This window comes from Salvelinus sp. IW2-2015, linkage group LG19 (assembly GCF_002910315.2).
Source record: "Salvelinus sp. IW2-2015 linkage group LG19, ASM291031v2, whole genome shotgun sequence".
NCBI lineage: Eukaryota > Metazoa > Chordata > Actinopteri > Salmoniformes > Salmonidae > Salvelinus > Salvelinus sp. IW2-2015.
The window spans coordinates 31,035,647-31,061,046 of record NC_036859.1 but is presented as its reverse complement, the minus strand read 5'-3'; the positions used below and the strand labels follow the sequence as shown (position 1 = coordinate 31,061,046).

The following is a 25,400-nucleotide window of genomic DNA, read 5'->3' as shown; positions in this document are numbered from 1 at the left end:
TCTTGTCTGAAAGAATACTAAATTTCTCTTGTGTAGTGATGCCGAATGTAAAAAAAAAAAATTGTCTCAACATATCCCACTCTCCCCTACTCCAACTTTTCAAAGTGAAAGAAAATTATGAGAACATTTTCAAAATTAATTACAAAAATAAAGATGCATTGATTGTGTATGTCTTCACACCCCAGAGTTAATACTTAGGGAGAGCACCCTTCGGACAGCCATTACAGCTGTGAAGTCATTTTGAATAAGATTCTACCAACCTTGTACAACTCTTGGCGACATACTGAGTGTTCAAAACATAGGCACAGCTCCTCTTTCCATGACATAGACTGACCAGTGAACGCTATGATCCTTATTGAGGTCACTGATACATCCCTTCAATCAGTGTAGATGAAGGGAGAGAACAGGTTAAAGAAGGGATTTTAAGCTTGGACATGGATTGTGTATGTGTGCCATTCAGAGGGTGAATGGGCATGACAAAAGTATGTATGTGCCTTTGAACGAGTATGGTAGTAGATGCCAGGCGCACCAGTTTAAATGTGGCCAAATTGCAATGCTGTGGGTTGTTCCATGCTCAACAGTTTCCCTTGTGTATCAAGAATGTGTCCCCCCGAAAGGACATCCTGCCAACTTTGACGACTGTGGGAAGGATTTTTTTTTTAAATTGGTATGTATTATTTTTATTTCACCTTTATTTAACCAGGTAAGCTAGTTGAGAACAAATTCTCATTACACTCGACGACTGGCCAAGATAGAAGCAGTGCAAGCAGACACAACACAAACAGATTTAACATGGAATAAACAAGCGTACAGTCAATCACAATAAGAAAAAAAAGAAAGTCAAGTGATGTGCAAATGGCGGTGAGAGGTAAGGCAATAAATAGCCATACAGTACGGAAAGTAATACAGTTTGAGCAAGATTAAATTTTATGTGATAGAATGAGGCGATTCGATGATGTGCACTAAGGTAGAAATCTTGGTGTGCAAAAGAGCCAGAAAAGTAAACATATGGGATGAGGTAATGTAGATGAACGTGGGCTATTAAGATGGGCTATGTACAGCCTGCAGCGATCGGAAGTGGCTCAGATAATGATGTTAAGCTTAGTAAGGACATATACGTCTCAGCTTAAGATATATGTTCAGTCATTTGGCACATGAGAGAACTGGAAGAAGCGGCACAAGAAGGTGTTGGCTTGCGTGACAGTGCAATATACCTGCTGGAGCGCATGTAGGAGTGGGTAGTTTTGTTATCTGTGACAGTGCGTGAGAGGTGTGGCTTTAACTAGCACTAGCTTATAGATGACCTGGAGGCCGTGGTCTTGGCCGACGAGATATGTAGCGAAGGGCCAGCCGACTAGAACATTACATCGCGTGGTGGTCGTATTAAGGTGCTTTGTGACAACAGGGTAGCACTTGAAATAACTGCATCAGTTTGTGAAGTAGAGTAGTTGAAGCTATCTTTGTAAAACATTGCCGAAGTCAGATCGTGGATAGTTTCAGTTTTACAGGGTATGTTTGGCGGCGGGGGCTGGTCAGCCTGACTTGTCCTATATTTGCTTTCTTTATTATTTGGTTAGGTCAGGGTGTGGAAAGTGGTTGTTTATTTTGTATCTGTCTAGGTTTGTCTTGTCTAGGGTTTTTGTATCTATGGGGATTTCTTGATTTCTAGCGTATGTAGGTTTATGTGCGCTGAATGTTCCTCAGAGACAGCTGTCTAACGTCTGTCTCGATTGGAGCCTATTTAGGTTGCATTTCATGTTAGGTTTTGTGGGGTAGTTTCCCTGTTTAGTTGCCTTGAACTCGTGCTTCAACGTGTCGCGTTCCGTTGTTTATTGGTTTTTGTTGGCGACATCGGTTAAATAACAAGTATGTACCTCAAACGTGCGCCTTGGCACTCCTTTTAACGCCGTGAAGAGTGAAGAGGCTTTTTTTGCGAGATAGAGCCCGTGCTAGATTTAAATTTTTGGATTGAGATGTTTAATAATAGTCGAGGATGGTTACAGTTCTAGCCGAACCTAGCGTATTGTTTGTCACATATTCTAGTCAGAACCGTCCAGAATAGTATCTAGTGGCGGGGTGTGTATATCAGCGACGGTTGAAAACGGGTTACTGGTTTAAGAGCGTGGAGGCACGGAAGGAGTTGATATGCATTGAAGCTCAGTTTGGAGAGTAGTTAACAGTATACATAGAAGGCCAATGCTTACAGAATGGTTGTCGTCTGATAGAGGCATGGCATCAGGGCAGTCACCCGCAAGCAAGAGCGGGGGGAAAACAAATTCGTTTGATATATATAGATGAAAGGTACGGCGAAAATTAGACCCTATTGGACCCCATAGAACTGCCAGAGGTTCGGACAACAGTCCCCGATTTAACATCTGTCTGAGAAGTAGTGAAGTGAACCAGGGAGGCATTCATATTGAGAACCAAGGCTGCTGTCTGCGATAAAACTACGGTGATTGGACAGGTCGAAGCCTGCAGTCATGAGACGAAGCTGCACAGTATGTCTTGATACGATGCAGGTTATTGATCTCGTTTAGTACCTGGGTGGCTTGAAGTGCACGGGACCAGCTCGGAAACGGATTGCACAGGGAGAAGGTACGAGGCTTCGGAATGGTCGTGATCTGTTAATGTAATATGTTTCAAGACTTGAAAAGCAGGACAATGGATATATCCTATAACGTTTGGGTCGTAGAGGGCAACACTTTGAAGGGATACCGCCGAGAGCTTCCAAATCTTTGGGTTCGGACGCTACGAAGATGAGGTATGAACAACTGTAATAGAGCAGCATTGCAATTCTTGGCACATTTAAACTGGTGCGCCTGGCATCTACTACCATACTCCGTTCAAAGGCACATACATCTTTTGTCATGCCCATTCACCCTCTGAATGGCACACATACACAATCCATGTCTCAAGGCTTAAAATCCTTCTTTAACCTGTCTCCTCCCCTTCATCTACACTGATTGAAGGGGATGTATCAGGTGACCTCAATAAAGGATCATAGCGTTCASCTGGTCAGTCTATGTCATGGAAAGAGGAGCTGTGCCTACTGTTTTGAACACTCAGTATGTTGCCCTAAGAGTTGTACAAGGTTGGTAGAATCTTATTCAAAATGATTCACAGCTGTAATGGCTGCCGAAGGTGCTTCCCCTAAGTATTAACTCTGGGGTGTGAAGACATACACAATCAATGCATCTTTATTTTGTATTAATTTGAAAATGTTCTATAATTTTCTTTCACTTTGAAAAGGTGGAGTAGGGGAGAGTGGGATATGTTGAGACAATTTTTTTTTTTTTTTACATTCGGCATCACTACATCAAGAGAAATGTAGTATTCTTTCAGACAAAGATATCTACATATTTCAGGATGTTGTGTTTCCTGGAAATTATGAGAATGTATGTAAAGATAACAGTTTCAAAAACATAGTTTGTCCAAAAAAAGGTGGTCTCTTGGTATAACTTTCCCCAGATCTGGGGTAAATTGAGACTAGGAACAGGGTTGAGCTCGATTGAGGTAAGATTTGAAAAATCTTGAGTTCATATGCATGACAAATTGCAAAAATACTATGCATATTACTGACCAAATGTAATCATCATTTGTATGGGGTATGTGGAGCCATCGSCTCAACTTGCCTCTGGTCAAATGTCGATATTGGCACAATTTACCCCAAAGCAACAATTTTGACTATATTAACCCACTCCGCTACAAGGACACACTTTCATGCTAGGTTTAGGACCTCATATTGTAGCTTACAGAGACCCCAACAAATGTATTAAACAGTCTTAACTATCTACTTTGATTTAGATACAAGCATCATGAAACCTCTTAACACTATACATTCATTTGACTTTGTGAAAATCATTTTTGGGGACCTAACTTTTTCCATGTGATTTCCACTAACTTCACTCCATGAAATTATGATCTCTAAATATTTAGTCACATGATTCATTTTGTGTATGGTTCCATAGAAACAAGGGGTGGCTCAACTAACCCTTGGCACGACTTACCCCCCTCTCCCCTAGGTTGTGTAGATCTGTAAGAAAATAAATATAATTGAATCCCTTTTTAGATTTAATTTTAAGGCAGCAAAATGTGAAGGCTGTGCAAGGAGGGTGTAAACTTCCACTAGGCACTGTACACATTGAGGGTTGGAATCAATCAAACACGCACTGTATTTGAACCGAATTGCTGAAGGATCACTTTCAACAACAAAAACATATTTGTTATTACTTGATGTTCACTTGTGGGTGGAAAAAAGCTAAACTCAGTTTGCTTTTCATTGAAACATGCATTTCCTGGGCTCTTCTAGGGTTTTAGGCATCAGGATCAGGGCACTTTGTGAGAACTGTTTATACAGAAGACATCATGCAGCTTTGTTGCGTACAATATTGCCTGTGTTTCTTCCCAGACCACAATAGATGTAGCCTGGTCCCTGATCTATTTGTCACTCATTGTCATACCAAACATGATCTTGATGTTTGGCATGACAATTCTATAAGGAGTTGGCAAGGGATCAGAAACAGACCGCCACCCAGGCTACAATCAATCCTTAAAGGAGAACCGGCTGTACAGAAAAGTAGACAGTCAACTGCCGTCATCGTAAAGTTATCCTCCTGTCCTGTTTGTTTGCTCTGAAGATTATAGGACAGCCCTAAAAAAAATCCCATGACACTTGGTTCATCTTTCACAAGAAATTAGGCTTATTACTTTTTTTGCTGTGGTGTGCATTGCTCATGACGCCATGACGCTGAGTAAAACCAGTTAGGTGGTACGAGGAACAAGGAACGAGGAACAGCAGCATGGTTACTGATAATAAAAGGGAACTTCCAAGATACTTAACTTCCTTAACCTGGACTCAGGGGTAAACGTAACATAGTAAATCTAAATCCTGGACACTCCAATTAGTATGGTATGTTATGTTTCGTATGGTATGTATTTTTAAAAATATTTTAGGSGTGGATCAGCTTAATATTGTGGAAAGATTGTTGCTTCCAGCAATGTAATTGTCTGCATCATTTCCAATCCCCCATATCTTATTTTGGTAAATATATATACTGTATATCCATATACATACACACCCATACATATACATATGCATATATAAGCATTCATACATATATCCATATATACATACATACACTTGAAGTCGGAAGTTTACATACACCTTAGCCAAATACATTTAAACTCGGTTTTTCACAATTTCTGACATTTAATCCTAGAAAAAGTCCCTGTTTTAGGTCAGTTAGGAGCACCACTTTATTTTAAGAATGTGAAAAGTCAGAATAATAGTAGAGAGAATTATTTATTTCAGCTTTATTTATTTCATCACATGCCCAGTGGGTCAGAAGTTTACATACACTCAATTAGTATTTGGTAGCATTGCCTTTAAATTGTTTAACTTGAGTCAAACATTTCGGTAGCCTTCCACAAGCTTCCCACAATAAGTTGGATGAATTTTGGCCCATTCCTCCTGACAGAGCTGGTGTAACTGAGTCAGGTTAATAGGCCTCCTTGCTCGCACATGCTTTTTCAGTTCTGCCCACACATTTTCTATAGGATTGAGGTCAGGGCTTTGTGATGGCCACTCCAATACCTTGACTTTGTTGTCCTTAAGCCATTTTGCCACAACTTTGGAAGCATGCTTAGGGTCATTGTCCATTTGGAAGACCCATTTGCGACCAAGCTTTAACTTCCTGACTGATGTCTTGAGATGTTGCTTCAAATATCCACATAATTTTCTCCCTCACGATGCCCATCTATTTTGTGAAGTGCACCAGTACCCTCCTGCAGCAAAAGCAACCCCGACAACACATGATGTGACCACCCCCGTGCTTTTTTCACCCGGTATGGGATGGTGTTCTCGGCTTGCAAGCCCCCCCTTTTTCCTCCAAACTAAGATGGTCATTATGGCAAGTCATTTCACAACAGAGCTTTCGAATAACTCTTTGTGCCCCATGTGCAGTTGCAAACCGTTAGTTCTGGATTCTTTTTTATGGCAGGGTTTGGCAGCTAGGTGCTTCTTCTTGCTGAGAGCCTTTCAGGTTTATGTCGATTATGTAGGACCTCGTTTTTACTGTGGATATAGATACTCTTGTATATGTTTCCTCCAGTCAATCTATCACAAGGTCCATTGGCTGTGTTCTGGGATTGATCTGCACTTTTTCCACCAAGTATGTTCATTCTAGGGACAGAACGCGATCTCCCTTCCTGATGTATGAAGGCTGCCTGGTCCCATGTGTTTATACTGTGCGTACTATTGTTTTTACAGATGAACGTGAGTACCTTCAGGCAGTTTAGAAATTGCTCCAAGGAATGAACCAGACTTTGTGGAGGTCTACAATTTTTTCTGAGGTGCTTGGCTGATTTCTTTTTTGATTTTCCCATGATGTCAAGCAAAGAGGCACCGAGTTTGAAGGTGCCTTGAAATACATCCACAGTACACCTCCAATTGACCAGGCAATTGCTATCAAAGAAGCTTTATAAAGCCATTGACATTATTTTTCTGAATTTTTCCAAGCTGTTTTAAAGGCACAGTTCAACTTAGTGTATGTAAACTTCTGACCCACTGCGATTTGATACAGTGAATTATATTTGAAATAATCTGTCTAAACAATTGTTGGGACAAATGACTTGTGTCATGCACAAAGTAGATGTCCTAACCGACTTGCCAAAACTATAGTTTGTTAACAAGAAATTTGTGGAGTGTTTTAACAAGTTTAATGACTCCAACCTAAGTGTATGTAAACTTCCCACTTCAACTGTATATACACATACAWTTTTTTKKGAATATACCTTTATTATTCCCCGCAAACCCTACCACCCTTCCCCCAATTGGAGTAAACTAATAAACAATAACACTTAGGCTTCTACCTTCAGCTTATACATCTTATACACATTTTACAGACACAATCTATTTTACAATAGTTTTATTTTGTTTGTTTCTAGTCCTTCCTCTATTTCTGATGTCCATCCAGTTTGATTTCTATTTGTAACTGTACTATTTCACAACATTTCTGGACCTATATACATTTTACAGACCCCGTATGTTTTACATTGGTTATCTTGTTATTAGTCCCACCCTTCAGCTCCATTTAACCCCTCCCATCTATCTCTTAACACCATCCATTTTGGATTTCTATTTGCCATATATTTTCAACTGTGCTGTGATGCTTCACAAAAGTACTGAAACTTTCTATTCTCATAGCTTTTACAGATTGTAAATTAAAGATGAAAATGTTTGCTAAAATAATTGTTATATTATTGATTGATTGACTATGGCTTTTCAAATCACCCAGTATTGCTATCTGCAGCGTTAGTTCTAGGCAAATGTTGCAATTCTTCAGCCATTCCTGGACCTGTGACCAACAATGAGCTGTACCAAAATGGACAGTACCAAAATAAATKATCTAATGACTCTGCCTCCTCACAGCAAAATATGCAATGGTGGGAAGATTGTATCCCCCATATATATAACATTCTATTGGTTGCAAGAATTTTGTATAGTAATTTAAAATGAAAAATGTGAAGTTTTGAATCCGGTGTTGTTTTGCGTGTCAATTCATAAACCATGGCAGGGAATGGGTAYATCAAAAATCTCTTCCCAACTATTTTGCAATTTATATGGCACAGCTGTCCATTTTTTGGTCCTTAAATGAAATTGGAATATGTTTTTATTTATCACACTTTTCTTTAACCATTTCTGTTCTTTAATGCAGGGCAGACAGACAAGTTCCTTACTTTTTCCCTTTCTACTTGCCTCTTCCATTTTTGTGGTCATGCATGCAATTAGTTGGTTGTAATTTTGGGTAGAGCAGACATTTCCATATGTCTGTGTTAGCTGCATGTGTGACAACTCCACCAGTCCTATTTATGATATCATTCACTAAAATTATACCTTTTTTAAACATTTCATAGAAAAATACGTWTTTTTTAATCAATCAGTATATTTCAGTTGAACCACAATATTTGTTGTATTATTTGTTCTGTCTTTTCAGGTGGATTAAACTGAAATTGCGACCGACTTTCTAAGGCTTGTTTAAAAAAGAACRATATTTTGGAGATGATTTCCTTTTCAAACCACCGAAAGTGAGCAGGTGTAATCTGAATAAAGGGGAAAAGGCCATTCTTGAACATAGGGTGAGACATTCCTACCAATTTACTAGAGAACCAGTTTGGATTTAAGTTTAACTTTTGTATGACTGATTCCTTTAGTGAGAGGTCTAATGCTTTAATATTTAATAATCTCTGCCCTCTGAATTCATATTCGTTATATAAAGACGCCCTTTTAATTTTGTCTGGCTTGCCATTCCAAATGAAATTTAATATTTTTKGTTCATATAATTTAAAAAGCAGGTCACTAGGTGTAGGCAAAACCATAAGCAAATAGGTCAACTTTGATAGACCAAACAGTTAATCAGGGTGATTTTTCCACAAATAGACAGGTATTTTACTTTCCATGATAGCAAGATCTTATCTATTTTTGCTAACTTTCTATAAAAAATGTGTGGAGTGAGATMATTTCTTTCTTTTGGGATTTGTATACCGAGTATGTCCACATCCCCGTCAGACCATTTTATTGGTAAACTACACGGTAATGTAAAAKKTAWATTTTTTWGTGRTCCAATACGTAATATAGTACACATCATCATTTGGTTTTAATCCATAGAGGTTAGAAAAATTATCTAGATCCTCTATGAGGCCGTGGAGGGATTCCAATTGTGGTTTTAAAAGAAAACATGAATCATCAGCGTGCAATGACACCTTTGTTTTTAAGCCACAGATTTCTAATCCCTTAATATTATTGTTGGATCTAATTTTAACAGCTAACATTTCGATGACAATAATAAATAGATATGCTGATAGTGGACAACCTTGTTTTACTCCTCTAGACAGTTTAAAACTTTCTGAGATGTAGCCATTATTTACTATTTTACACCTAGGGTTACTATACATAATTTTTACCCATTTTATAAGAGATTCCCCAAAATTGAAATATTATAGGCATTTATTTATAAACTCCAGTCGTACTTTATCAAAAGCCTTTTCAAAATCAGCTATGAAAACCAGGCCTGGTGTCCCAGAATATTTCATAGTATTCTATTGTTTCCAGTACTTGTTTTATATTATCTCCAATGTATCATCCATGTAAAAAACCTGTCTGATTAGGATGAATAATATCTGACAATACCTTTTTAATTCTATGCACCAAGCATTTAGCTAGGATTTTTGCATCACAACACTGAAGTGTAAGAGGCCTCCAATTTTTTTWATGAACTGGATCTTTATATTTACCACTTGGGTCCTGTTTCAGTAATAATGATATCAGGCCTTCTTGTTGCGTGTCTGATAATCTACCATTTATATAGGAGTGGTTAAAACATGCTAATAATGGTCCTCTGAGTATATCAAAAAAAGTTTAGTATACTTCCACTGGTATGCCATCCAGCGCTGGAGTTTTCCCAGCCTTAAAGGCTTTAATTGCATTAAGAAGTTYCTCCTCTATAATTTGGCCTTCATGGTATGTATTAATTTGTGGATGTCCATCATCCATTTCATCTATGTTACAAATTACAATTCATATGATACGTTATGAATTGCAATTTCTAGAATATGTTACGAATTGCAATGTGTAACATAATTCGTACCATCTGTTACCAATTTGCAGAACGTATGATATGTTACGAATTCTAATTTGTTGTCGCTAACGTCAGCTAGGTGGCTAACATTAGCTAGGCAAGTGGAAGGTAAGTTTAGCTAACATGCTAAGTAGTAGTTGCAAAGTTGCTAATTAGCTAAAATGCAAAAGTTGTCCGTGATAAGATTCAAACATGCAACCTTTGGGTTGCTAGACATTCGCGTTACACACCTGCCCATCCACCCCGACCAACAACCCTATTTTCGTTTTTGCCCTAAGTAACCTTCTGCTTTATGTAACCATACCAACTGTAACATATCATACTAATTGTGTCCCGGATTTACATTTACTACGTTACGTCTAGTCTATGAGACCAGGCTAAAGTTCTTGGAGTGAAAACCATAAAAGGGGAATTTCCAAAATCTTTCAGTGATAACCACACTGACTCACCAGTGACTGGTTTGAAGTTACAAATTAATAATACTTTCACTGATAGACACTGATTGTGCAAACATGCTGACATTTAACTCATACTTCCTCATTCTGATTAGAAATGACACTTAGTTCATTGCAAGTTGTCTGTGCTACACAGTCAAAAAAACGGATGTGCGGCACTTCTCCATAGAAGACATAAGTAGTTGTAATACAACATGCCAATGTGGAAAGGGTGAGTTGTAATAGGGGTTTAATCCATGAATCCTGCAGGCCTAGAGAAGTGTGCTCTTGCCCAGGGATGGATTCGGACAAGAATTTTACMCTGGCTTTTTATCCACACCAGCCCACATTACTGTGCACCACCATATTTTGATGTGATTGTCATCAATTTTGGGTTGACAATTAGACTATAGTTGCTGTATTTTACTGTAAAAATCTTTGCTTACCATCTAATATTGGGGTTCAACACCTGAGGAAGTGGAAACTCAAAACACATKAACTAGATCACTAACCCTAATTATAATACCCACTGCTAGTAGCCATTCATTTAACAGTAAATGTAATGTCCTAAAATGTTTTTGCAGTTGTGGGCTACTAGGCCTACAAGTACCCCTGAGACCTTTTACGCAATGGCTGGTGCGCATTTCGCACCCGTCGCTCCATATCTCAAAGCCATATCAAATTAATCTGGGTACCAGTCTTTGTAGCTAGCCTTCCACTCCTTGCCACTCAATTTCACTGCCAACGAGACTCGCCTTTTGGCAATTTCAATGTGCAGCTGGATTTAGTTGCTCATTGGTTGTTTGAAATAACATTAACATTTAACATTACAACCTAATTGAATTAATAAATTAAACATAATACAAAACAAGAAACACGAACAACGCACAGACAGGAAACAATAATGCCTGGGGAAGGAACCTAASGGAGTGACATACAGTTGAAGTCGGAAGTTTACATACACCTTAGTCAAATACATTTAAACTCAKTTTTTTCACAATTCCTGACATTTAATCCTAGTAAAATTTAATCCATGTCTTACCACCACCACTTTATTTGAAGAATGTGAAATGTCAGAATAATAGTAGAGAGGATGATTTATTTCAGCTTTTATTTCTTTCATCACATTCCCAGTGGGTCAGAAGTTTACATACACTCAATTAGTATTTGGTAGCATTGCCTTTAAATTGTTTAACTTGAGTCAAACATTTTGGTAGCCTTCCACAAGCTTCCCACAATAAGTTGGGTGAATTTTGACCCATTCCTCCTGACAGAGCTGGTGTAACTGAGTCAGGTTAATAGGCCTCCTTGCTCGCACATGCTTTTTCGGTTCTGCCCAGAAATGTTCTATGGGATTGAAGTCAGGGCTTTGTGGTGGCCACTTCAGTACCTTGACTTTGTTGTCCTTAAGCCATTTTGCCACAACTTTGGGAGTATGCTTGGGGTCATTGTCCATTTGGAAGACCCATTTGCGACCAAGCTTTAACTTCCTGACTGATGTCTTGAGATTGAGATTGAGACGGTTGGGATGGTGTTCTTTGGCTTGCAAGCCTCCCCCTTTTTCCTCCAAACAAATGGTCATTATGGCCAAACAGTTCTATCTTTGTCCCCATGTGCAGTTGCAAACCGTAGTCTGGATTTTTTTATGGTGGGTTTGGAGCAGTGGCTTCTTTCTTGCTGAGCAGCCTTTCAGGTTATGTCGATATAGGACTCGTTTTACTGTGGATATAGATACTTTTGTATATGTTTCCTCCAGCATCTTCACAAGGTCCTTTGCTGTTGTTCTGGGATTGATTTGCACTTTTCGCACCAAAGTATGTTCATTTCTAGGAGACAGAACGCGTCTCCTTCCTGAGTGGTATGACGGCTGCGTGGTCCCATGGTGTTTATACTTGCGTACTATTGTTTGTACAGATGAACGTGGTACCTTCAGGCATTTAGAAATTGCTCCCAAGGATGAACCAGACTTGTGGAGGTYTACAATTTATTTTCTGAGGTCTTGGCTGATTTCTTTTGATTTTCCCATGATGTCAAGCAAAGAGGCACTGAGTTTGAAGGTAGGCCTTGAAATACATCCACAGGTACACCTCCAATTGACTCAAATGATGTCAATTAGCCTATCAGAAGCTTCTAAAGCCATGACATAATTTTCTGGAATTTTCCAAGCTGTTTAAAGGCACAGTCAACTTAGTGTATGTAAACTTCTGACCCACTGGAATTGTGATAAAGTGAATTATAAGTGAAATAATCTGTCTGTAAACAATTGTTGGAAAAATTACTTGTCATGTACAAAGTAGATGTCCTAACCCACTTGCCAAAACTATAGTTTGTTCACAAGAAATTTGTGGAGTGGTTGAAAAACCAGTTTTAATGACTCCAACCTAAGTGTTTGTAAACTTCTGACTTCTACTGTATATAGGGAAGGTAATCAGGGAGGTGATGGARTCCAGGTGAGTCTGATGACTCGCTGGTGCACGTAACGATGGTGACAGGTGTGCGCCATAACAAGCAGCCTGGTGACCTAGAGGCCAGAGAGGGAGTATACGTGACACTAGTAAATAGAATAAGAACTATAACTAATTCAAAAACAAACATTTAGCTGTTACTGTAGCTAGGCAATTTGTTGTATTTTGAGGCTTAAAATAAAGCAAAGATGTTTTGTGGTTGGAATTGCAGTATGTATTTAGTTAGTTTGAGATTTTAGGGTTAAGGTTAGATTGGACAAACAAAAAGTGGTTGCTAAGCAACCAGATACCAAGGTGTTTTGTGGAGAGGAAAAGAGTGATAGTGCCAATATTTTGATAATCATTGTGATTKGAGGATAGCTGTGAGGGTTATCGAATCAGGATCTCATCGAGCTCATTAATGAGAGAATGTTCATATTTGAAGATGGCGAAAAGGCCAGTCTCTTTGGAAATGACAAGGAGTGGAAAGGAGTGGCATCTTAGCTATACACTGAGTGTACAAAACATTAGGAACACCTTCCTAATATTAAGTTGGACCCCCTTCCTAATATTAAGTTGGACCCCCCAGAACAGCCTCAATTCGTCGGGGCATGGACTCTACAAGGTGTCGAAAGTGTTCCACAGGGACGCTGGCCCATGTTGACTCCAATGCGTCCCACAGTTGTGTCAAGTTGGCYGGATGTCTTTTGGGTGGTGGACCATTCTTGATACACACAGGAAACTGTTGAGCTTGAAAAACCCAGCAGCGTTGCAGTTCTTGACACACTCAAACTGGTGCGCCTGGCACCTACTACCATACCCAGTTCAAAGGCACTTCAATCTTTTGTCTTACCCATTCATCCTCTGAATCGCACACATACACAATCCATATCTCAATTGTCTCAAGGCTTAAAAATCATTATTTAACCTGTGTCCTCCCCTTAATATAGACTGATTGAAGTGGATTTAACAAGTGACATTAATAAGGGATCATAGCTTTCACCTGGATTCACCTGGTCAGTCTCTCATGGAAAAAGCAGGTGTGCTTAATGTTTTGTACACTCAGTGATATTGAGAATTAAGAAATACAAATTATGCCTACAGAAAGCTGAGACCCTCCTCTCTTTGACTGGGCCAAGGGGACTAAGCTTCCAAAGCTGTGTTTTTCCTATGATTGCATTTTGAAATGTTTTACAATCATAAAGCATTTTTCTCTCAGGCACATGGGGGGAGAGGAGAGTGGCTCGCTCACCACAGCAGCAGGCCCCAGCGAGGGCACAGGCACAGGAGCCAGGCAGACACTTTCATTACAGGAATCATGTGGATAATGCACTTCACAGTCTGACCAAATCATGGTTTTAGCCGCCCAAAAATAGGAAGTTTTGAGTGAGGTGACAATGTAGAATATGCTCTTTCTACATTTATAGGCACCTTTTAAGTTTTTTCCGTTCCATGATCTTTGCCGTCTAACTGATGACAGAGTTGGAGCAGATCTCTTTCATGATGCTGCGTTTTACTTTGAATGTGAGTTTGTGCGACCTCAACTCAGCATATCAGAAAACCGGGCTGACCATCTTGGTAGTGGGGCCGGCCGTTGCCCACTGATAAGCCAAAGGCTCATTATAGACTAGTATAACAGACAAATTGCGCAAAAATAATAATAGTARAAAAAAATCTTAACAGGCCCATGGGCCGCCGGCCATGTCACCTTTCTCATTGTTTTATTTTGATAGAATAGTTTTTTTGTGTGTGTCAATTTCGACCAGCCCATCCAACAAAAAAATAGCCCAGCCCATCTGGCATTTGCCATAATTGCCAGATGGGTAATCTGCCCCTGCTCTTACCTCTACATCTCAAGCTCTTTCCACATCAGCCCCTTACAGTAATGTAGCAATGTAAAGGGTGCCTTGATGTGAATATGACTGTGTATAGACAAGCAGCCCAAGACAGATTTTTTCCCCCACTAATTGGTCTTTTGACCAATCAGATCAGCTCTGAAAAAGATCTGACGGGAAAAGATCTGATGTGATTGTTAAAAGAAAAAAATCTGAATTGGGTGTCTGTCTAACCACTGCCTATCAAGAACAATATCTATCTGGTTAAAGCCTGCAGGTATCATGCTTTATAACTTGTTATAATAAGCATGTACATGTATGAGCATCAGCCTTCGTAATATATTATCAAATGTATTATAATTAAGCCTCCCGAGGAGGTGTGGTATATGGCCAATATACCAGACTAAGAGCTGTTAGAGAGTGCCTGGATACAGCCCTTAGCCGTGGTATATTGGCCATATACCACAAACCCCAGAGGTGCCTTATTTTTTTTAATGAAAAACTGGTTACCAATGTAATTAGACTAGTAAAAATATATATTTTGTGGTACTGTATATGGTCCGAAATACAACGGCTTTCAGCCAATCAGCATTCAGGGCTCGAACCACCCGGTTTATAATAAGGCTTATAAAATGTTATGTCTCTACGTACAGTATCAACTTTTAAACTTTTTTCAGAATGTCTGGTAGGCTTTAAGTAGTAGGGTATAGTCAGGATAAGAGACTATTATAATACATTATAACAGGGCATACGTGCTTGACAATACATTATGCATCATAATGAATATCTGCTTTGCCACAATAAACACCAATAAGAGTTGGATGAAACAAAGTTAAACAAATACCTCCAGGTAGATAACAAATCGTGACAATATAATCAATATCAAGACAATCCCAACTCGTGATATGATACAATGTAACGCAAACTTTGCCGGTGTTTAGTGACGCTATTGGTGGTCACATGACTGAGAACAAATCGTAAAATCGAAAATATATTTACTTAGCTAGAGGGTACCGTGATATAATTTGAATCCCTATATATAGAGTAGATTTACTGACTGTGGCCAGTGTCTGTCGTCTTGTGCTGAAGGGAAGATGAAGGGTATTATTCTGTTTACACTTTTGACCACCTGGTCAAATGTAGATTGCAAGTCTTGCTCATATTCTCCATCGCAGTGGTGTACCTCTTTGGACTCAGCCATCGAATGTGGGGTAAAATAAGTTCACTTGACGAGTTTCTTGTCGTAATTAAATGTATGCAATGTTTTGGTAACACATTGACTTAAACTGTGTGATGTGGTTGTATCGCTGTAATTGGACTACAAGTTACAACGGGTGAGAACGATATCTTCGTAGCCTGTATCTTAGATTTGTTTTTGTGTGTTTTGATTGGTCAGGGGAAAGTGATCTCCGATCACCACTGAGGAGGCAACTGGGCAATTCCTTGGTAACGGAATTACGCCAAGACAAAATACCAAACAAAAACCATTGATTTCAAAGTTTAACAAACCATACAACTCTATGCACAATGACTCATTTGAACAATTTTCACAGAACATTTTACAAAAACACATTTACAGGAATAACTGTGCAGATACAACGTTTGGTAACAGAATAAAACTGCGAGATTTTTGTTGTTATGTATCTTGTTCAAAGTTTTCATTGTGCATAGAGTTGGGTTGGTGAAACTTTGAAGTCAATGGTTTTTGTTTGGCATATATTTTAAAGTGATAAATTGGAGTCTCAGCATAATTCCGTTGTTGTGGAATTGCCCAAATTTGACTTCAGTAGAGAATGAGGAAGAGAATGAGAAAAATGTATGTTTGTACATTAAAAATAATATTAAAATATAATATCAACACCCATAATTGTCTCTACAGATTCTGCTTGACATATAGACCCTATTTAGGCCTAAAAATTCAACCATACTGTGTGTGTTTGTTAACTTGTATGGCTTTACTGTAAAGGCAACAAAAATACACAGCACAAGAAACAGGTTATCAGTTGAGTCTTTACTTTTATTGTGGCAGGTTCTGAAGCAGTGCCTGGAAACCAATGCCACCAAGGCCAACACGCTGGAGCAGTCAGTTCAGGTGGAGCTGTATTATGAGTCTCTGTGCCCAGCATGCCGCTACTTCCTCACCTCACAGCTCTTACCCACATGGGCCATGCTGCAGGACGCCATGAGTGTCACGCTGGTGCCCTATGGAAATGCAGGAGTAAGTACACTAGGCTAGAGACGATGACTCTCATCTCATGAATCTTGCTTTGAGTTTGGATATAATACTTGGATGTCGTTATCAGTGAATGGAGTTGAGGAATGTTGTGTTTAGTCAAAGTCATTTCTGTTTGTCTGACTACAGGAATCTTTTGATGGGAAGAAGTATCAGTTCACCTGCCAGCACGGTGAAGGAGAGTGTCTTGGCAACATGATCGAGGTGAGATTTTGGTAATGCTTTATTTTACATTCTACCAGGTAGTTATTTATTATTTATTAGAACAGTAATTACCGATTAATTGCCTAGCAATTACACTCATTGACACATCACTAAAGTACCAGAAAGTATTAATTGTCACCATATAGTTTCTTAGTTACTACCATGTAAATACCAGGTAATACCAGCTTAAACTGGGCTGAAACATTTTTTTTCTTTCCTCTCTCTCTCCTCAGACCTGCATACTGAATGTTACAGGAAGTAACGCGTTCCAGATAATCTACTGCATGGAGGCCTCCACTGATGTGGTTAAATCAGGCGAGAAGGTGAGTGACATTAACTCTTACCTTCTCTCTATCTACACAAAACCATAAAAAGACCCTACCTCAAACAATATACAGCACTCCCTATTTTTATTCTAATACCCTTGAGAAATAGGAACAAAAAGTTATAGAATGGACTGAGTTTTTGTGCTTGATGATTGATGATATGCTCTGCTCACATAAGATAGTGTAAAAGGGTATGGCTGGAGGGAAATATGAGATATGACTGGATGGCATTGTAAATATGAGGATACTTGGAAATAGTGTTCTGACCACCTCTTCCCTTGACAGTGTGTGGAGCTCTATGACCCAAACACCAAGTGGGAGAGCATCATGACCTGTGTGAAGGGAGACCAGGGGAATCAGCTAATGCATCAGAACGCAGTGAAGACTGGTGCCCTGAAGCCAACCCACAACTATGTGCCTTGGATTGTCATCAATGGGGTAAGTTCAATGAGGCAAAATATTTGTGTTTCTTGTGTCTGCATTGCATTTAATACTTTGTGTTAACTGTATTACAAACCGCTACGAGTAAGGTATTTTACCACTCAACAATGTTTATTGCCTCGATTGTTATAGTAATCTGGAACCTTTTCTCAGGAGCACACAGAAGAACTTCAGGACAAAGCAATGTCTTCACTCTTCACTCTGATCTGCAGCATGTACAAGGTAAGTTTTGGCCCGCCAAAAAACACCATTCCAATATTAACCGTATAATGTCTTATCCATCCATTCTTCTTTCCTTGTTTCTATGCATCTTTTTTCCTGTCTATAGAAACCACTGTGTATAGAATAGCCTTTACATATACTGTACCATTGATGGTAAGTCAGTACCTAATGAAGTTGATATTTCTTGACGCCATACTCCATCCAACCTTTTCTGAGTCAAGATCACTTTCGCAGTCAAAAAGCAAGAGATCTACCACCTAGATGTTTTAAAAGCATGGCTTAAAAAATGTAACATTCACCTAATAAAACAGTTCTGTAGGAAGGCGGTTTGTGCAGTAGGCCTACTAGCCTACATTATCKCAGTATATTGGCTATACAGTATGTCTGGCCTGCCAATATTGTTCTTCTCAGACCATATAATATTTCAAAACCCAAGCTTTGATAACAAAATAGATCAGTTGTTGTATGATTTGCGAGGCACAGCTGAGCAAAAATTTAAATAATTCTCTTTTTTACTGACTGATGGTATCTGTATCTGATGGTCATGGTGCTTTCAAGACAACTGGAAACTTGGGGGGAAAATGAGGTCAAATCATGACGTCAGTGATCTTCAGGTTGGAAAGCCGGAGCTGTAGAAAGATGCCAGAGTTTCCGACTTGGAATTCTGAGTTGGATGACCGTGGAAAACTATTATTTGTCTTGAATGCACTGAAGTCGGAAGTCTGAGATTTCCGAGTTCCCAGTTATTTTGAACACGGCATTAGTCTCAGCGGAGGGAGGGAGAGAGCAGCAGAGGGTCCGCCTCTCACTGTCCCTGCTCTCTCCTTTCTTTCCTCCGGTGAGACTGACCAGAGAGAGGGGACACCGTCTTTCACCTGATGGCAAAACTCAAGTCGCACCGCATCTGCACAAATCCATGTTGTTCCTATGACCAGAGAAAGTGAAATATTCCTCAATATTAAAAAAGACACGAAGAGCTGCTGATAATAATAATATTAATAAAAACGCAGGGCTATCGATACACTTATCTACTAATTCATTGCAGCGCAAGTGGAAGTAGGGAGAAGTGCATTTTATGTATTGTAATTGTGTTGAATAAAAACAGTGTTGACAGTGCTGAATAAAAACTTAGACATGAACTCACTCAAAAACAGCAGCTCTTTGCTGTATTCTTTGACAGTCACTCTCTGGTCCTGGTTTTAAAAGTTATTACATCTCATGTAGGCTAGTTGCCTATCAAACATCGCTGTGGCCAGGGTCGTGGAAGCTGTAGGAACGGTGATTTGAGCTATCCGATTTGCCAGCACAGTATGCGACCTCAGTTTAGCCACAGATCTCCTGGTCCGCCGGGCAGGTGGAGCTTGTCTTTTCAGACAATTAAATGGTTCAAAATTGGAACACTTCACCTGCCCGGTGTGCAGGACTTGTGAATCAAATGCAACACCAATAATATAAATAAAGGATAGCAAGCCTTTATCGTTGACTTTTCTACAGAAATGTTTGGTGATGGACTAGGATCGCGATCGACCGGTTGGTGACCACTGCACTAGAGTGTGCTGTAGGAATAAGAAAGATAGTCCTTTGATTTCTGTTCTCTGTCATATTCTCCTTTAGGGGTCCAAGCCTGAAGCCTGTAGTACGGCTCTGATGAAACGACACAGAAGTTACAGTTACCATGACGAGTAAATCATCTACGTCTCAACACTGCACTATACTGCCATGTGCCTCTGTGTTTGATTGCTAAATATGGATGGTAAATGCTCACTTAAAAATGTGTGGTATCAATCATGTTTTAACGCTATCAATGCTTTAAAATAAATCTGGTTTAACTATCAATATTACACAATTATTCAAAAATCAAGAAAATGGACGTCATGTACTGTTTCATTGCTCAATGAATGAGCCTTTGTGGAATGAGCTGTGTGGAATGAGCTGTGTGGAATGAGCTGTGTGAAATAAGCTCTCTGATAGCAATCCATTTTTTATAAAGTGATGAAGTTTCACTAGCCTTTGTAAATGAATAATAATAATGAATACGAGATTAAAGTAAACTACTTTAAAAGGACTTGGTCTTTCTTTATTAAATCTGCGTTTTATGTTGAATGTGATACGTGTTTATCCTATTAGATCAGATATTTCTTTTTTGACAGGCGCTGTGGGGATGAATACCTTTTTGAGTGAGTGCTCTTACAGTAGAAGGCTTTGTCGTGGTTGTCATGGTTCTGCATAGCTTCGCTGATTCTTGCCTAGGGGAGACCGCAGACAAACCAGTGACATGTCAAGCCTCTTCCCTGGCGGTTTAATAGGACTGTCTGTGCTGCTTTCAGTGCTGTTAAAGAGACATGTTCTCCCTTGTTATACTGCTGATTAAGGGTCATGTCCTTCAACATCATTTGGTGTGTCTATTGGAGCACGATGTAAAAATGTAAGATCGAAAGTATGATGGCTACAATATTTCACGCTGTCTGATTTTTCTTTGGTTGCATTTCTTAATCAAAAACGAAATAATGGAAGAATGAATAGCCTACTCACAGACCTTACACACTGATCTAAAGCTGAAGATGCTGGTGTTGTGTAGACCCTATCTAGTTTTGGATGGATGCACCATTTTTATTGAGCTGTTTGGTTATCCAAAAACATATAACCTTTACACTATGGATTATGGTCCCATGTGTATCAGTGACAAAACTGAAGTGTGGATATTCTAATCAGTGTCTTTCTAATCAAATCAGAAATATGACCTTTGCACCTTTTCTATGCTTCTAATGTGATTTATGGAAGGTGACATAGTAGCCTATCAGTGGAGGCTGGTGGGAGGAGTTATAGGAGGATGGGCTCATTGTAATGGCTTGAATGGAATAAATGGAGCAGAGTCAAACATATGGAAAACATGTGTTTGACTCCGTTCCATGAATTCCCTTGCAGGCTTTACGATGAGCCCTTCCTCCTATAACTCCTCCCACCAGCCTCCTCTGTAGCCTATTCTTAGAAGGTTACAGTATGTCAAAACAATTCAATGTTCATCTAGAGATTTAATTTGTCCAGTCACTTTTCTATCATACTACTTCTTTGATGAATCAGAATTCCACATCATTTATGAAAGGGATCTTGTGCTTCAGCTGGATAGTTTTTTTGTGCAGCATTGGGGAGTATGATGTCCTCAAACTCAAACTCCTCGCTATTATGCATTTGACACCAATGCTATGTATAAACCCTAGATGAGTTAGGGGAAGCTGCTTTGAAGCCAAAGAGAATGCCAAGAGTGTGCAAAGCTGTCATCAAGGCAAAGGTGGCTACTTTAAAGAATCTCAAATATATTTTGATTTGTTTAACACTTTTTGGTTACTACATGATTCAATATCTGTTATTTCATAGTGTTGACGTCTTCACTAGCTTTCTACAATGTAGAAAATAGTGAAAAATAAATAAAAACCCTTGAATGAGGGGTGGCAGGTAGCCTAGTGGTTAGAACGTTGGACTAGTAACCGAAAGGTTGCAAGATCAAATCCCCGAGCTGACAAGGTAAAAATCTGTTGTTCTGTCCCTGAACAAGGCAGTTAACCCACTGTTCCTAGGCTGTCATTGAAAATAAGAATTTGTTCTAAACTGAGTTCTAAACTGAGTAGGTGTGTCTAAACTTTTGACTGGTACTGTACATCAATAACATTGAACATTTATCCTAGTGGACCACTTACTGGATAACCGTCGTTTGGAATAATAATCATGATTCCTCAGTCGAGCAGAGAGTTTCTCGTCAAGATTACAGGTTACTGGAAGCCGTTTTTCAACAGCAGGTTTCTTATTGTAACCAATACTGTGAGCTGTGGGGGCATGCTTGCCGCCGGCAATATCATTCAGCAAACCAGAAAAAAATGGAAGGTCCCTGAAAGGGCATGTGACTGGGCTCATACAGGTAAGGTCCAGGACCAAGGACAGCAATCTGTGTTGTATGAAATAACTTTTGAAAGACAATGAACATGAATGTGCGAGGGCAAGATATATTCCTAATATATTCCTAATATTCCTAGATATATTCCTAACCAAAAGAAAATGTATAGCATTAAAAAAAGTTCAACCATAATATTCCAAAACATACTTCTCTCTAATTGTATCCTTTATATTGATAAGATTATTGCATACTTTCCTTGTGTTTTCCAATATACAATACAGTAGTATATAGGTGTCACTATTTGCAAGGACATATATTTAATGTTGCTGTATTACACTGCCCTCTGTAGTTTGCATATTTTGCAGTAGGATGTTCAATGGGGCCTTTCATGCGCTACTTGTACCAGTGGCTGGACATGTTATTTTTGTCAGCAATGCTCTACCTGCTGTCAGCAAGAAAGTCCTCACCGATCAGCTGATTGCATCACTGACCATGGAGCATAGTATTTCATAGGGGAGTGTGTTTTTTCAAGTTTTTTTTCAAGTCAGCGTTAACAGTATACTAAGTTAAATCAATGTCAACGTGGACTGTTTGCTTGCTCTTATGGAAAAGCTCACAACAAAACTCACTAAAGTGGGGTTGGAGGGACTTCCATAGATGGGAGATACTGTTTTTTTTATCTTCCTACAGGTATGGGCAAGATGGAGGGCCATAGTCTGTCTGAGGGGTTGGAGAAATTCAAAGACAAGTTCTGGGAGTTCTACAAGGTTAGTGGAATAGTATGACTGTGTTGTTCATATCCTAGCTGTCACGTTCTGACCTTAGTTCCTTTTTTATGTCTTTATTTTAGTTTGGTCAGGGCGTGAGTTGGGGTGGGCATTCTATGTTGTTTTTCTATGTTTTGTTCGATACGTTATATTTCTATGTGTTTGGCCTAGTATGGTTCTCAATCAGAGGCAGGTGTCGATCGTTGTCTCTGATTGAGAATCATACTTAGGTAGCCTGTTTTCCCACTATGGGTTGTGGGTAGTTGTTTTCCGTTTTAGTGTTTTCACCATTCGGGGTGAAAGTTTTCATTTTGATTCTCTTGTTCTTTTTGTATTTTGTATTCATTCTCATTAAAAGTTATTATGGATACGTACCACGCTGCATTTTGGTCCCCCTCTCCTTCCACCAACGAAAGCCGTTACACTAGCCCTAATTATTCCCTACAATTTGGCCTTTGTATTCTCTATCCTCTTACCTGCTTGATTTTATTGTCCTTTGTTCGGAAGGCATTTATTGTATCTTGCTTTTTAATGTATTCATTTACCTGATAAGAATGGTTTGGATCAGAAGCATAGGCCCATTGTACTCTATATTTCTGTATTGATACCCCTCTAGTTCTCAAGGTTTGTTTGTGATTATTTTTCTTCCAGGTGGACTGGTGTGTTTGGCCCGCGGTACAGGTTATCAACTTCTACTTCTTGCCCCCTAAGTTCCGAGTCTTCTATGTTAGGTGTTCCCAAGGTACGCGCAATGTCTTCTGGGGTACGCCAAATAAACATGTGATTCACAGTCAGTTACACATATCAGTGTTGTAATAAGGTAATAATACATGTATAGGAGACTACATTAGTCACTGCATTTGTGTTATTTAAAAAATCAAATCTTTTATTCATAGATAAGGAAAAGCTTTTTCAAGCATCTTAAAATATAGATAAAATCTTGATTATCGTTGATTTAAATTGTGTATTTTAATTTCAACAGATTACTTTACGGGTATGGCTTGAATGTATAATTTTTAATATGCCTGTAGGTTTCTTGTGCTTTTTATTAAAGTTAAATTCATGGCTTACGATATGATATCTTTTAATACAGTATGTCAATGTAGCAATCTAATATTGTAGCTGCATAATCAATGATTATGTTAAACCCCAAAAACAAAAGGTGTGTTTATAATTGCATTGTAACAGTGTAACATACAAAGTCCAGATGTATTTATTAATGAGATCAGTAGGCCTATAAATAAATATGAAAAGTTTCACATGCAACCCAACAAGATCGAACAACATTATGCATAGATATGCCTACGACATACGTTTGATGTTGACTTGGACACAACAACATTTAGTTCTCCTGTTGTCTCTACAACTACTTTATTCAGTCAGGCATTCTGAGACCATTTTCGAGGAGAGACTACAGCAGAAGGCCTGCCTAATTTTGGGACAATTTATTTTGTTTGTGGTAAAGTGCTGATGTTGTAAGAGATATGGAGAAGACACGCAATTAGGCTAACAGGTGATTCAAATTGATTCAAAAAACATTTTGTATTTCCATAGCAAGTTGTGCACAAAAACGTATCAAGAAGTTATCGTATGTGTTACATTGTGTGTATACCGCGTATTGGAAATGTTTTACCTGCATGAAGAAAATTGTGTGTTTTGTATCCTCACGATGGCATTCTTTTCCCCTTTCTGAGAGCCTAGAAGACTAGCGCGCAATGCTACTGCACCTATGCTACCTACTGAAATGGGCTAGGCATATGCCTACCTCCGTTTGCAGACCTGGTGATTCGGTGATGGCGATTGTCTATTTTTTTTAACAGAACGCGTTTTATTACGTATTGGAAGCCTTTCAAACTCAAATTCAGCTAGGGTCAACATAGGTTGAGGTTCTCCTCATCAGTAGATAACATTATGCGACATATAAACTCTAGCGAACTCTGGCCTGCCAAACCAGATTGTGGCGATACACATGCATGAATAATGGCATGTAATGAAGTATAGACTAGTATCTCTATTTCAAACCAGCATCTCTATTCTCATCTCTAGCTCTGCAGCTGAACAGTCATCTCTTCATTTTGTATCGTAGTACAAATCCGATTAGGACCCAATCGGCAACATCAAAGCTTGACATGGACATTTAGCTCTGCATACAGAAGGGTTGTGGAGTGCAAAATGCCAGTTCAGCCAAATGTCTTAAGGGTATTATGAAACATCTATCTATGACATGATCAAAAACAATGTTCCACAACTGGCGGCACCTGCGGTTGAATTTATTTGGCCGACCAAGTTTTCTGAGCCCCAAATAATATGCAATATATACACACTATATATACAAATTTGTGGATTCGGGCTATTTCAACCACACCCGTCGCTGACAGGTGTATAAAATCAAGCACACACCATGTAATATCCATAGACAAACATTGGTAGTAGAATGGCCTTACTGAAGAGCGCAGTGACTTTCAAAGTGGCACCGTCATAGGATGCCACCTTTCCAACAAGTCAGTTCGTAAATGTTTTGCCCTGCTAGAGCTGCCCCGGTAAAACTGTAAGTGCTGTTGTTGTGAAGTGGAAACATCTAGGAGCAGCAATGGCTCAGCTGCGAAGTGGTAGGTCACACAAACTCACAGAACGGGACCACCGAGTGCTGAAGCGCATAGCGTGTAAAAATCGTCTGTCCTCAGATGCAACACTCACTACCGAGTTCCAAACTGCCTCTGGAAGCAACGTCAGCAAAATARCTGTTCGTCTGGAGCTTCATGAAATGGATTTCAGTGATGAGACAAGACTAACTACCAATTGGATACCACGAAATTGGGGGTAAAAACAAAAAAATATATATAAAAATATGAACATGGAAAACTATTTTATTTATAGGTCCCATTGTAATTTCTCATTCAAATATTTTTTATTGAACACACACAAGAATGGTGTATAGGTATAAAAGACAAGTATGCAATTCTTATCTAA

At 39.1% G+C, this 25,400-nt stretch overlaps 1 protein-coding gene and 1 pseudogene across 1 annotated transcript; both read left to right on the top strand.

Annotated features, from left to right (window-relative positions):
• Window positions 1-15,314: 15,314 nt before the first annotated feature.
• On the top strand, window positions 15,315-19,839 carry LOC111979398 (gamma-interferon-inducible lysosomal thiol reductase). The gene is made up of 7 exons (XM_024009909.2): window positions 15,315-15,559; window positions 16,378-16,566; window positions 16,711-16,785; window positions 17,019-17,108; window positions 17,397-17,549; window positions 17,706-17,774; window positions 19,389-19,839. Exons 1-7 carry the CDS (start codon window positions 15,443-15,445, stop codon window positions 19,458-19,460), a joined length of 765 nt encoding a protein of 254 aa, XP_023865677.1. The 5' UTR covers window positions 15,315-15,442; the 3' UTR covers window positions 19,461-19,839.
• A 1,658-nt stretch (window positions 19,840-21,497) lies between these two features.
• Window positions 21,498-23,542, top strand: LOC111979404 (mpv17-like protein 2; annotated as a pseudogene).
• Window positions 23,543-25,400: the final 1,858 nt, after the last annotated feature.

What these genes read in the sequence shown, in the direction of transcription:
- LOC111979398 (XM_024009909.2), top strand. Translation starts at nt 15,443, where the DNA reads ATGAAGGGTATTATTCTGTTTACACTTTTGACCACCTGGTCAAATGTA. An exon ending in CTTGGATTGTCATCAATGGG is followed by an intron (nt 17,550 to 17,705) that starts GTAAGTTCAATG and finishes ACCTTTTCTCAG; the next exon opens with GAGCACACAGAAGAACTTCA. An exon ending in TGATCTGCAGCATGTACAAG is followed by an intron (nt 17,775 to 19,388) that starts GTAAGTTTTGGC and finishes ATTCTCCTTTAG; the next exon opens with GGGTCCAAGCCTGAAGCCTG.